This window comes from Ranitomeya imitator, chromosome 3, assembly GCF_032444005.1.
Source record: "Ranitomeya imitator isolate aRanImi1 chromosome 3, aRanImi1.pri, whole genome shotgun sequence".
Classification (NCBI taxonomy): domain Eukaryota; kingdom Metazoa; phylum Chordata; class Amphibia; order Anura; family Dendrobatidae; genus Ranitomeya; species Ranitomeya imitator.
In genome coordinates this window covers 726034618-726049058 of record NC_091284.1, presented here as the reverse complement: position 1 = coordinate 726049058, position 14441 = coordinate 726034618, and the positions used below count along the sequence as shown (strand labels likewise).

General features: G+C 45.1%; 1 protein-coding gene across 1 annotated transcript in view; it reads left to right on the top strand.

Annotated features, from left to right (window-relative positions):
• Window positions 1-14441, top strand: part of SP1 (Sp1 transcription factor) — a 48292-nt gene that overhangs the window by 21369 nt on the left and 12482 nt on the right. The window contains exon 3 of the mRNA XM_069758760.1: window positions 3808-5200. Within this exon, the coding sequence (XP_069614861.1) occupies window positions 3808-5200 (1393 nt within the window). The remainder of the gene's footprint in view (window positions 1-3807; window positions 5201-14441) is intronic.

Genomic DNA, 14441 nt, shown 5'->3' with positions numbered 1-14441 from the left:
TAATAAGAGTTGTGAGAGAGATAATCGTACCTTCGCATTTCCTCGATATGAGGCAGACATGACCAATGCTGCTCAGCGTCCAGAGAGATGATGCACTCCAGGGATTGTGTAATCCAGACTTGTTTATTTTGTAGATCTGGACATACAGCGTATAACTGGTAATACAGAACTTCTCCAGAAATGCAGGGTAGACAGGGTACAGTAAGATGTAGCACAAAGTGTGTCTGCAAGTGTGAGCAGCATGAGAGTGGTCGAAAGACTGATGCCTTCCTAAACCCAGTTCAAAAGCACGTCCTCTCACAACAGAAAGTAAACTGGAAATGGCTGCCAGAGGAAGAGAAGATTTGACCCCTGAACCGGATGTAAGACATGCCCACAAGAAATACATGAAAAACAAGCTGCCATACAGAAAAAGGCCATTGGGTGGCAGCAAAGTAAAATATAACAACATACATGGAAACTGAGGAATATACATGGAACAGCACACATAACAGTGATCTGGCACATGTAGAGTTAAATAATTGTGTAGGCGATAATGCAATGATGGCATTGCTTGTACTTGCCAAGATAAATGCTCACCAGTACTGTCACACATGTGCAAGGCTTGAGGGTAGAAGTTAAAATCATGAGATGGCACCTGCCATCCCTGCCTGTGCTCAGTGACTGGCAGCAATGCCCATATTGTGTTTACAGGGTAACCTGTCAATGTGGGCGAGGTAAGCGTGAAAGTCTGAGTCCTGTCAGGATTTACAATCTTTCCTTTTTCAAACCCTGTAAACCTGCATATGAACGGTTACCCTGTCAGATGCCATTACTGCCCACTGCAGCTTTTTGTATTGGCTGTCAGACAGAAATTGCCTTGGATGTTGGACTGCCTTGTCTTGTGTTCAGCTGTTGTCGCTGAAGCCTCTAACCCCTTAACTGCCGCTACCCCTTTTAACGACAGCAGTTAAGGGTACTTATTCCTCATCACCACTTTTGAACGGTGCTGAGAAATAAGGATATGCCCCCCCCTCCCCCCCTCTCCCACTGTCGGAAAATCTTCAGGGTCTCTGCTACCGGGGATAGCTGAGAGCCTGCAGAACATGATCAGGGCTGGTTTTTGCACTCCCCTGTAACATGATCGCTGCTGTTGACCGAATAACAGCGATCACTGAAGGGGCTCGAGTGTCACTCCGGCACCCACAATATTTGGAACATACCCGGGCACCTGATGCAAACTGGAGTCGCAAGCACTTGCGTTCAACACTGATAACATATTCAATATGATGACCGAACGTTATCAAATTCTGTTGTAGCTGTGGGTTCAAAATACTCACTATACCCCAGGATAAACTCCTTGAGGGGTATGGTTTCCAAAATGGGGTCATTTGTGGGGGATTTCCAAACGCGATGTGGCGTCCGCTCTCAATTCTAGCCAATTTTGCGTTCCATAAGTCAAACTGTGCTCCTTCCCCCTCCAAGCCCTGCCATGCGCCCAAAATAATGGGTTTCACCCACATATGGTGTATCTGTGTACTTTGGCGAAATTGCATTCTAGTCTGCAGTGACATTCTGAAACCACACTGCACAAGATGGTGCTAGAGCTGGGATGCAGCTGTGAAACTTACCTGACCTCACCATAGAAAAGGCAGAAAGGGTTTGACATATTTTTAAAATGTGCCCAGAAATGGACACCGTATTTCAGGTGAGGTCTGACCAAGGAGGAGTAGAGGGGGGTAATTTCTTCACGCAATCTAGACTGTTTTTCTTAAAGGGAACCTGTCACCCCGGTTTTTCAGTACGAGATAAAAATACTGTTAAATAGGGCCTGAGCTGTACGTTACTATAGTGTATTTTGTGTACCCTGATTCCACCCCTAAGCTGCCGAAATAACTTACCAAAGTCGCCGTTATCGCCTGTCAATCAGGCTGGTCAGGTCAGATGGGCGTGGCGACATCGCTGTATCTTCCCCCAGATCTTGCATATATTTCCGTTGGTGGCATAGTGGTTTTTCGCATGCCCATCTTCTGAATCCACTGGGCAGGAGAAGAAAAAACGCACGATCGGCGCTATTTCTCTGGTGATCTGTGGGGGCGGCCATCTTCCTGAGGCCGTGCGTGCGCATATGGAGTCCTCTGCTGCCCGGGGCTTCAGGAAAATGGCTGCGGGATGCTGTGCGTGCGCAGATGGAGATCGCGGCGGCCATTTTCCTGAAGTTGAGATGCGAACTCTGCTTCAGGAAAATGGTGATAACACGTGCAGTGTTGCACATTCCATTTTAATGTCCCTGTTTGACAGCAGCTTTTAAATGGGTAATGGCTGCGGCTGGAGATCACTGCTACTGCTGTTGGACAGAGCGGCTGTATTAAATGGCTGATATCTTCCACATGTGTGGGAGAAGCGAAGTTCCTGAAACCCCTTCACGATCATCCCCCTCAATTGCACATGTGCATCAGAAATTGCATTAAGGGTTGTTTTACTTATATTTATCAATTACCTATGTCCTTTGGATTGGTCATCAATATCAGATTGGCGCGGCTCCGATATCTGGCATCCCCATGTTCAGTTCTCAGTGTTGGTTGCAGCTGGATGTTATCAGATACTGAGCTGAACAGCACAGGTCTGTCATCTGTGTGGTGGAATTTTGAGCTCCGGCACTGAGAAAAGGGGATTAGATCTGTATCGAATAAATTGTCAAAATTAGTGTATAACAACCCTCATCCTGCTTTTCATTATACCAGCATTCACTAGAGTTGAGCAAAAAGATTTGAAGAACCCTGGTACTGCAGCCACTGCCACCGGACCAGAGCTTTGCAAGCTCCCTCCTACCTGGCACCTTCTGGCATTATGCACCCGGCCTACTAACCAATGTAGGCATCAGGCAAGTCAGCCAGTCGGAGGTTCTCGGTGCTCTGATCCGATGGTCACATGCTACTGCCATGGCTGTTGGTCCAGGATCCTGTGAATCCTTTTGGTCACTTCTTAACCGTTCATACCTAAAACCTTTTCAAGTAATTGAACCTAGTAATGCATTGGTGTGAGCTTATGCTATATAATTGCGCTTTATGAATGAAATCCTCGATTAGATTGCTGTAGTCATATCATCATCTGTTTGGTATAGTTAGTCTAGTCTGAAGATGTTGTCTATAGGAGAGCGCTCTAAGCATTCAGTGCAGGGAGGGGGAGGAGGTGAGTTGTGACATCACTTGTTGTGAATGGTAGATCCTGTGCTCTCTATTTTCTATAGGCGTTAACTTTCATTATATTCCTGCCTTGTAATGATGAGATGACAACTGAGTAGTGATTGCTACAGAACAGGAAGTGTCAGCTTATTAGATTTGTGGGCAGAGTGCAAAAAAAATTCCTGTATTTAAACATTAACATTAAAAAAGATTTATAAACACACTAACTTTCTGATGACACATTACATGTTGAGCTTGATCATTTCTAGATCCTGCAGATCCCTTGGCTGATGTGAACCCAGTTTCATTAGTTTCTTGCCACTTGTTGCTGTTATATTGTATTTCTTTAGCATTGTTCTCACACTGTGCGGTGGTTAACCCTCTGGATACCTGTCAGGCATTTGTCCTTTCTCTTGTATATTGACATTCTCTTTGTAAAATTGAAGAAAGTCCATCCGACTCGTAACTGTTTGCTAGTTCCAAAATGTTTGGATTTGATTGCCTGTTCATATGACATAATGACACAAGGACCAGGTATCCTGCTTTCAGAAGCCCCACTGACGTGGCATTCACACCAGAATACTTTGCTCTACACTTGGCTGACTTTTTCATTAATATTTTACTTCTATTTCTCTCTTGCTAGGACTCTCAACCTTCCCCACTGGCTTTATTGGCTGCTACGTGTAGTAGAATCGAGCCTCCTGAAAACGGAAATGGTGCTGGCCAACAGCAGGGTGCAACAGAACTGGATTTAAGCACTGCCCAAATAGCACAGACAGCCAATGGCTGGCAGATAATATCTACAGCTGCTACATCCAAGGACCACATTGGAGGAGATGGCTCTTCAAAGAATCGTCCAATAGCCCCTGGACAACAGTTTGTGGTGGCTGCCCCGAATGTGCAGAATCAGCAGGTCCTGGCCAGTCTTCAGGGTGTCATGCCTAACATTCAGTATCAAGTTATTCCCCAGTTCCAGACAATGGATGGGCAGCAGCTCCAGTTTACCACTGCCCCTCAGGTCAATGTCCAGCAGGATGCCTCTGGACAGCTGCAGATTATCCCAGCTAGCAATCAGCAGATAATTACTACCAATCGCAGCGGTGCAGGAAACATACTTGCTGCCATGCCAAACCTTCTTCAGCAAGCTGTCCCTATTCAGGGGATGGGTCTAGCGAACAATGTCCTTTCAGGGCAGACCCAGTATTTGGCCAATGTTCCTGTTGCTCTTAATGGCAATATCACCCTTCTCCCTGTGAATGCGGCTTCTCTGACCCCCACATCTCAGGCGGTAACCCTGAGCAGTGCCACTCAGGATAACTCCCAGCCTGTTACTTCATGTGTAAGTACCTCACAACTGGTCACCTCTCAGGCCAACACATTCTTTACAAACGCCAATAGTCTCTCCACCAGCACCACCACTAGCGGCATGAACCTCCTGAACTGCAGCAGCGGCAATCCTGGGACCAACGTCCAGATTCAGAGATCCAGCGGCCAGCTCAGTTTGGTTACTGACTCTGTCCAGCAGACCAATGCATCTATGCAGCAGGGCCAACAGAAAGACTGTGAACAATCTCAGCAGCAACAGATCCTCATTCAGCCACAGATTGTACAAGGTGGACAGGCTATCCAGACTTTACAAGCCGCTCAGCTTTCCGGCCAAACCTTCAGTGCACAAGCCATCTCACAAGATGCCCTGCAAAATCTTCAGATTCAAACTCTGCCCAGCAGTAGTCCCATCATAATCCGTACTCCCACAGTGGGTCCAAATGGGCAGGTTACTTGGCAAACCATCCAGTTGCAAAACCTACAGCTGCAAAATCCTCAAGCTCAGACAATCACTCTTGCGCCTATGCAAGGTGTATCTCTGGGGCAGACGGGCAGTGCTACTGCCTCCATGCCAGGCACAGTTACCTTGAATGCTGCTCAACTCTCGTCAATGCCTGGCCTTCAGACCATTAACCTCGGTGCCTTAGGAGCCTCCGGCATACAAGTACACCAGCTTCAAGGGGTTCCCCTGACAATAACTAGTGCAACTGGTAAGTGTCACACGTTGCCCTCGACTTTACATTAAATATTTGTATAATGCTGATAGAAATGCTATTGATGGGTAGGTGGCCAGGGCAGTTAGAGACTTGCCCAACCCTAACAGTAAGATACCATTTCTGGAACTGGTCTTAACAAGTCCTAAAGGCCACAGGAAGTCCTTTTTAGCACAAAGATATCTTGCAGCTCCTTACAACTCCACAAGTAACAGAACATGAACAATGTGTATGTTGGGGGTCTGTCAGGATGGTTTCAATACCGATTTTGCAAATGTATGCCACATAGGCATGCATCATCGATGGGCTCATAAATTTATAGAGGGTAGGGGATCGTTAAAAAAAAATTGCTTAAGATTTCTAATTATATATTTTTTTATTTCAAAACTACAAATTTGATAAAAAAATAGAAAAGGAAACTTTATATAAAAAAAAAAAATTAAAATGTGTAGAATAATAAGTGTGTATATAAACGAGATGTGATCTGGACTCTACAAGTAGATTGTGACTGCGTGTCCCCAGTAGTCCCAATAAGCCTCCTTTCCAGTGACTTGTCCCGGGTGCAGTGACGCAGCCGATAAGTTTCCTTGTTCTCGGTGACTGATCTCTGGTAAGCGACACTGGTTTTACAAGTTATGTGCAGCTTGCAGGTACCAGTCTCATATCGCTGATAAAATAACGGCATTATCTACAGGTATAAAACATATGTAACTGGTGTGGGTTTTGTATGTTCATTCTGGTAACGATTCTTCTTTGGCTTCACTATCTCCACCATAAAAACAGCATTAAATGTGTTGTGGCCCGATTCGAACGCATCGGATATTCTAGAATATTTTTACAACAGAGTATTTTTGACCTCACTGTGCTCTTTTGTGTCTTCAAGTTTCTTGGTGGTGTGTGAACAGGTTCCTACAGACTTGTTCATTGTGCAAGTAGCCCATGTGTTTCTGGTTCTAGAATATAGAATATGCATGTCCACGTAGTATATTGCCCAGCCACGTATGTCACAGGTTAAAAAATAAGCATATACTCGCCTTCCGAGGGCCCCTTGTAGTTCGGTCACATAACCGTGACATCATGGCAGGTCCTTCTCCCATACCATCCTTGCCACCGGAATCTGCCACTTGCATGGAGCTCTCACCTGAGCGTAGTCAGGAGCGGGAAAGGCGGCGGAAGGTGAGCATATAACAAATTTATTAATTTTTAGCATTAGATGTTTTTACTATTGACGGCTATACTATAGGCAGCATCAATAGTAAAAACATGGTCACACAGGGTTAATAGCGGCGGTAACGGAGTGAGTTACCCGTGGCATAACGCGGTCCGTTACCGCTGGCATTAACCCTGTGTGAGCGGTTACTACGGGGAGTACGGAGTGGGCTCTGACTGCAGGGGAGTAGGGAGGGACTAATCGGACTGTGGCCGTCGCTGATTGGTTGTGGCAGCCATGACAGGCAGCTGGCGAGACCAATCAGCGACTTGGATTCCATGACAGAGGCTGCGACCAATGAATATCTGAGACAGACAGAAAGACGGAAGTGACCCTTAGACAATTATATAGTAGATGATTCTCCATACACAGGGGATACATTGGTACTTAATTTGGTATGAAGCTATACAACTCCTGGCAAATTATGGCATCACCAGCCTTGGAGAATGTTCATTCAGTTGTTTAATTTTGTAGACAAAAAGCAGATCAGACATGGCACAAAACTAAAATAATTTCAAATGGCAACTTCCTGGCTTTAAGAAACACTAAAAGAAATCAAGAACAAAAAAATGTGGTAGTCAGTAATGGTTGCCTTTTTTTTTTTTTTTTTTTTTTTTAAACCAAGTATAGGGGGGGGAAATTATGGAATCACTCAATTCTGAGGGAAAAATTATGGTATCATGAAAAACAAACACAAAATCACTAGTATTTTGTTGCACAATCTCTGGCTTTTATAACAGCTTGCAGTCTCTGAGGCCTGGACTTAATGAGTGTCGAACAGTACTCTTCATCAATTTGGCTCCAACTTTCTCTGATTGCTGTTGCCAGATCAGCTTTGCAGGTTGGAGCCTTGTCATGGACCATTTTCTTCAACTTCCACCTAAGATTTTCAATTGGATTGAGATCCGGACTATTTGCAGGCCATGACATTGACCTGATGTCTTTTCTCAAGTAATGTTTGCAGTTTTTGCTGTATGGCAGGATGCATTATCTTGAAAAATGATTTCATCATCCCCAAACATCCTTTCAATTGATGGGATAAGAAGTGTCCAAAATATCAACATAAACTTGTGCATTTATTGAAGCTGTAATGACAGCCATCTCCCCAGTGCCTTTATCTGACATGCAGCCCCATATCAATGACTGTGGAAATTTGCATGTTCTCTTCAGGCAGTCATCTTTATAAATCTCATTGGAACGGCACCAAACCAAAGTTCCAGCATCATCACCTTGCCCAATGCAGATTCGTGATTCATCACTGAATATGACTGTCATCCACAGTCCACGATTGCTTTTCCTTACTTAGCCTATTGTAACCGTGTTTTTTTTTTTTTTTTTTTTTCTGCTTCGGTGTTAATGATGGTTTTCGTTTAGCTTTTCTGTATGTAAATCCCATTTCCTTTAGGTGGTTTTTTACAGTTCGGTCACAGACGTTGACTCCAGTTTCCACCCATTCGTTCCTCATTTGTTTTGTGCATTTCCGGTATTTTTCCCTCCTCATTTAAGCATGCCATCATACATCGATTACTTAAAAAACCATCCCTCAATCAAAACTGTGCTGCTAATTCTAGACCTGTCTCTAATCTTCCCTTCATCTCTAAACTCCTCGAACGCCTGGTCCACTCCCGTCTTACCCGCTATCTCTCAGATAACTCTCTTCTCGACCCTCTTCAATCTGGTTTCCGCTCTTTACACTCTACTGAAACTGCCCTCACTAAAGTCTCTAATGACCTACTAACAGCTAAATCTAATGGTCACTACTCCATGCTAATTCTCTTGGATCTCTCTGCAGCATTCGATACTGTGGATCATCAGCTCCTCCTCACTATGCTCCGCTCCATCGGCCTCAAGGACACCGTTCTCTCCTGGTTCTCCTCCTATCTCTCTGACCGATCCTTCACTGTATGTTTTGCTGGTTCCTCCTCCTCTCACCTTCCCCTTACTGTTGGGGTTCCTCAAGGATCAGTCCTAGGCCCCCTCCTCTTCTCGTTGTATACTGCCCCTATTGGACAAACAATCAGTAGATTTGGTTTCCAGTACCATCTCTATGCTGACGACACCCAATTATACACCTCTTCTCCTGTTGTCACGCCGACCTTTTTAGAAAACACCAGTGATTGTCTTACCGCTGTCTCTAACATAATGTCCTCCCTCTATCTGAAACTAAACCTGTCAAAAACTGAACTCGTGTTCTCTCCCTCTACTAACCGACCTTTGCCTGACATTGCCATCTCCGTGCGCGGTTCCACCATTACTCCTAAGCAACATGCCCGCTGCCTTGGGGTCATCCTTGATTCTGACCTTTCATTCACCCCCACATCCGATCACTGGCTCGCTCTTCTTATCTGCATCTCAAAAACATTTCTAGAATTCGCCCTTTTCTTACTTTCGACTCTGCAAAAACTCTTACTGTTTCACTTATTCATTCTCGTCTGGACTATTGTAACTCTCTACTAATCGGCCTCCCTCTTACCAAACTTTCCCCACTCCAATCTGTCCTGAATGCTGCTGCCAGGATCATATTCCTCACCAACCGTTACACCGATGCCTCTACCTTGTGCCAGTCATTACACTAGTTACCCATCCACTCCAGAATCCAGTACAAAACTATTACCCTCATCCACAAAGCGCTCCATGGCTCTGCACCACCCTACATCTCCTCTCTGGTCTCAGTCTACCACCCTTCCCGTGCCCTCCGCTCCGCTAATGACCTCAGGTTAGCATCCTCAATAATCAGAACCTCCCACTCCCGTCTCCAAGACTTTACACATGCTACGCCGATTGTTTGGAATGGACTGTACAAGTCCCCTCTATAATTTGTAAAGCGCTGCGGAATATGTTGGCGCTATATAAATAAAAATTATTATTATTATTCTTTGTTGTTTTGGAGACATACTGCTTTACGTTTCCGGTCTTGACGCTTTGATGTCTTCCTTGGTCTACCAGTATGTTTGCCTTTAACAACCTTCCCTTGGTTGTATTTGGTCCAGATTGTAGACAGCTGATTGTGAACAACCAACATCTTTTGCAACATTGTGTGATTGATTTACCCCTTTTAAGAGTTTGATAATCCTCTCCTTTGTTTCAATTGACATCTCTCTTGTTGGAGCCATGATTCATGTCAGTTCACTTGGTGCAACAGCTCTCCAAGGTGTGAGCGCTTCTTTTTAGATGAAGATTAGCTAGCAGATGTAATTTGATGCAGGAGCTGTTTTTGGGGTATGGAAATTTACAGGGTGATTCCATAATATTTTTTCCCCCCCCCCTCAGAATTGTGATTCCATAACTTTTCCCCTATGCTTGGTTTAAAAAAAGTAACAATTACTGACTACCACATTTTTTGTTCTTGATTTCTTTTAGTGTGTCTTAAAGCCAGAAAGTTGCCATTTGAAATGACTTTAGTTTTGTGCCATGTCTGTGATCTGCTTTTTTTTTTCTTTTTTTTTTTTTTCTACAAAATTAACCCCTTTACCCCCAAGGGTGGTTTGCACGTTATGGACCGGGCCAATTTTTACAATTCTGACCACTGTCCCTTTATGAGGTTATAACTCTGGAAAGCTTCAACGGATCCCGGTGATTCTGACATTGTTTTTTCGTGACATATTGTACTTCATGATGGTGGTAAAATTTCTTTGATATTACCTGTGTTTATTTGTGAAAAAAACGGAAATCTGGCGAAAATTTTTAAAATTTCGCAATTTTCCAAATTTGAATTTTTATGCAATTAAATCAGAGATATGTCACACAAAATGCTTAATAAGTAACATTTCCCACATGTCTACTTTACAGCAGCACATTTTTGGAAACAAAATTTTTTTCTGTTAGGGAGTTATAAGGGTTAAAAGTTGACCAGCAATTTCTCATTTTTACAACAAAATTTAGAAAACCATTTTTTTAGGGACCACCTCACATTTGAAGTCATTTTGAGGGGTCTATATGGCAGAAAATACCAAAGTGACACCATTCTAAAAACTGCACCCCTCAAGGTGCGCAAAACCATATTCAAGAAGTTGATTAACCCTTCAGGTGTTTCACAGCAGCAGAAGCAACATGGAAGGAAAAAATTAACATTTTACTTTTTAGTCACAAAAATGATCTTTCAGCAATAATTCTTTTAATTTCCCAAGGGTAAAAAGATGAAATGGACCTCAAAAGTTGTCCAATTTGTCCTGAGTACGCTGATACCCCACATGTGAGGAGGAACCACTTTTTGGGCGCACGGCAGGGCTCAGAAGGAAAGGAGCGCCATTTGACATTTTCAATCTAAAATCGGCTGGAATTGAGATTGGACGCCATGTCGCGTTTGGCGAGCCCCTGATGTGCCTAAACAGTGGTAAAACCACCACAAGTGACCCCATTTTGGAAACTAGACCCCCTAAGGAACTTATCTAGATGTGTCGTGAGCACTTTTATCCCCCAAGTGCTTCACGAAAGTTTATAATGCCCGGGCGTGAAAATAAAAAATCATATTTTTTCCACAAACCTCATCGTTTAGTCCCCAATTTTTTATTTTCTCAAGGGTAAAAGGAGAAATTGGACCCCAAAAGTTGTTGTCCAATTTGTCCTGAGTACACCGACACCCCATATGTGGGGGGGAACCACTGTTTGGGCGCATGGCAGGGCTCAGAAGGAAAGGAGCGCCGTTTGACATTTTCAAGCTAAAATCGGCTGGAATTGAGATCGGACGCCATGTCGCGTTTGGCAAGCCCCTGATGTGCCTAAACAGTGGAAAACCACCACAAGTGACCCCATTTTGGAAACTAGACCCTCTAAGGAACTTATCTAGATGTGTCGTGAGCACTTTTATCCCCCAAGTGCTTCACGAGAGTTTATAATGCCTGGGCGAGAAAAAAAAACCCTATTTTTTCCCACAAAAATGATCATTTGGTCCCAAATTTTTAATTTTCCCAAGTGTAACAGGAGAAATAGGACCCCAAAAGTTGTTGTCCAATTTGTCCTGAGTACGCTGATACCCCACATGTGGGAGAAAACTACTGTTTGGGTACACTTCGGGGCTCGGAAGGGAAGTGGTGACGTTTTGAAAAGCAGACTTTGATGGAATGGTACGCGGACATCATGTTCTGTTTGCAGAGCCCCTGATGTGCCTGAACAGTAGAAATCCCCCACAAGTGACCCCATTTTGGAAACTAGACCTAATTTGGAACTTATCTAGGTGTGGTGACAATTTTGAACCCCCAAGTGTTTCACTTAAATTTATAACGCCCGGGCGTGAAAATAAAATATCCTATTTTTTCCTACAAAAATGATCATTTAGTCCCCAATTTTTAATTTTCCCAAGTGTAACAGGAGAAATTGGACCCCAAAAGTTGTTGTCCAATTTGCCCTGAATACGGTGATACCCCACATGTGGGAAAAAATACTGTTTGGGCACACGTCGGGGCTCGGAAGGGATGTGGTGACGTTTTGGAAAGCAGACTTTGATGGAATGGTCTGCAGGCATCATGTTCCGTTTGCAGAGCCCCTGATGTGCCCAAACAGTAAAAAAAAACCACAAGTAGCATTTTGTAAACTAGACCCCCAATGAACTTACATAGATGTGCCCCCTTTTTGGAACTAATCTACTGTTTCCTGTAAAGTAAATTAGTAGTGCATGGAGGTGTGGTACACTCTGAAGCAATCCTTCATACACAGGCCAGGTTTTTCGGGGGAAGGTGTCGCATTGATAAATGGTGTCCTTGCGTATTCCCCTTTTGTAACACACTCTGCACCTTTTTTGCGACTTACCTCTTTTTGCAGTTTGTGGGACCTCCCCCGGGAAATGCTGACCTGGTACGATACGAGCACCTTCAGTTCCGGAAGTACTGGGGCCAGCTCCTTCCCTCGTGCCAAATAACAGGGCCTTAACCACTACCTCCTGGAACTGAAGGTACGACGTATCGCTGTGGTGTGCACATCGTGACAGCAGGAAAGCGTTGAGCATTGCCATTTGTACGATGTGCACTGACAGCTTTTTGTACCACACCTTGGCCTTTCTCAAAGCACTGTATGGTTGGAGGAGTTGATCGGAGAGATCAACGCCCCCCATGTTTTTGTTGTACCCCAGTACACAGTCCGGTTTGCAGACCTGTGCAGAGGTACCCCGTACAGTGCTGAGGGCACTGCCATCACCGTGTATGGTGGTCAAGAGAAGGACATCCCTCTTGTCCTTGTACTTGACCACCAGCAGGTGGTCGCTACATTGGGCTCTGCTCTCACCTTTTCTGAGCATCTGCCCAAGTAGCGTCTTTGGGAGGCCTCTCTGATTTTTGCGGACAGTACCGCAGGCTGCGGTACCTCGCGCAGAGAGGGATTTGTAGAGTGGGATGCTGGAATAAAAGTTATCAGTGTAGAGGTGATAACCTTTATCCAGCAGTGGGTGCACCAAATCCCACACTATTTTCCCACTCACTCCCAGGACAGGGGGACACTCAGGCGGTTCAATCCTGCTGTCCTTCCCCTCGTAGACTCTAAAGCTGTAGGTGTACCCTGAGGTACTCTCACACAGCTTGTAGAGTTTGATTCCGTACCTGGCCCTCTTGCTGGGCAGGTATTGACGGAATCCGAGCCGCCCCTTAAAATGAAAAATCCACGCAGATGTCCCTTTTGGGCACGTACACTTCACCGAACTTTTTGTTGAAGTGTTCGATGACAGGCCGAACTTTGAACAGACGGTCAAAGTTGGGGTCATCTCGTGCAGGACACTGTGCATTATCGGAATAATGCAGGAACTTGTGGATGGCCTCAAAACGCGTTCGGACCATGACCATTCGGAACACTGGAGTGTTGAATAAAATATCAACACTCCAATATTGCCGAACTTCTGGCTTCTTCAGGAGCCCCATATGAAGCATCAGGCCCCAAAACTGCATCATCTCAACTGCGTCTACAGGAGACCAGTTGGAATATGAGGAACCGGTGTTTTGCTCCAAAAATTGACGAGCGTACAAATTAGTTTGCTCCACCATGAGGTTAACAAAATCCTCAGAGAAAAAGACTTTGAAAAAGTCTATTTCTGTGAGGCCGGTGGTGTCAAACCTGATTCCTGATTCTGCCACAAAATCAGGAATCAGTGGCTCGTAATTTTCGGGGGGCGAGGTCCATACGGGGTCCGAAGAGGGGCGCGCTGGTTCATCTTCAGGAGTGGGCCCTGCCTCATCTTCATGAATGATGGGCACTTTTTCTGTCCTGCGGCGTCTGCGTGGCTGTTCCGCAGGGCCGGAGGAGGAAGATGAGGAGGGGGAAGAGGATGAGGAAGAATCAGAAAAATAAAGAAAAGTGGGATCCTCTCCCTCGCTATCAGTGTCGGAGGCAAGGAAAGCATATGCCTCCTCCGCTGAATAGCGCTGTTGGGACGAACGGGACATTTTTTTTGTCAGTATGGTGCTTTTGTGTACTTTATTGGGAACTATGTGTACGTGTGGGGGGATAGTGTTTGGTGCAAACTATTCTAAAAAGAAAAGGCTAAAGGAAAAAAAAGCAAAGGGGAGAAAAAAATACCTGTGAAAGGAAAAGTCTAAAACAGCAGGCCCTAGCTCTGATAAGTGAACCGCGTCACTTATCAAATTTTGGCGCCTGCTGGGTGTACGAACGGGGATGTGGAAAAAACGCCAGGCACGAGAGCTCTGATAAGTGACACGGTTCACTTATCAGAGTTCGGCGGCTGCTGGGTGTGCGAACGGGGATGTGAAAAGGGAAGGCACGGATTAGACGCAGCGGCTAGGGGAGCGCAAGGGGATGGGGAATAAAAAGAAAAGGGAAGGCACAGATTACACGCGGCGGCTGGGGGAGCGCAAGGGGATGGGGGAAAAAATAAAGGAGAGACACGGATTAGACGCAGCGGCTGGGGGAGCACAAGGGGATGGGGGGAAAAAAAGAAAAGGGAAGGCACAAATTAAACGCGGCGGCTGGGGGAGCGCAAGGGGATGGGGGGAAAAAAAGGAGAGACACGGATTAGACGCAGCGGCTGGGGGAGCGCAAGGGGATGGGGAAAAAAAAAAAGGGAAGGCACAGATTACACGCGGCGGCTGG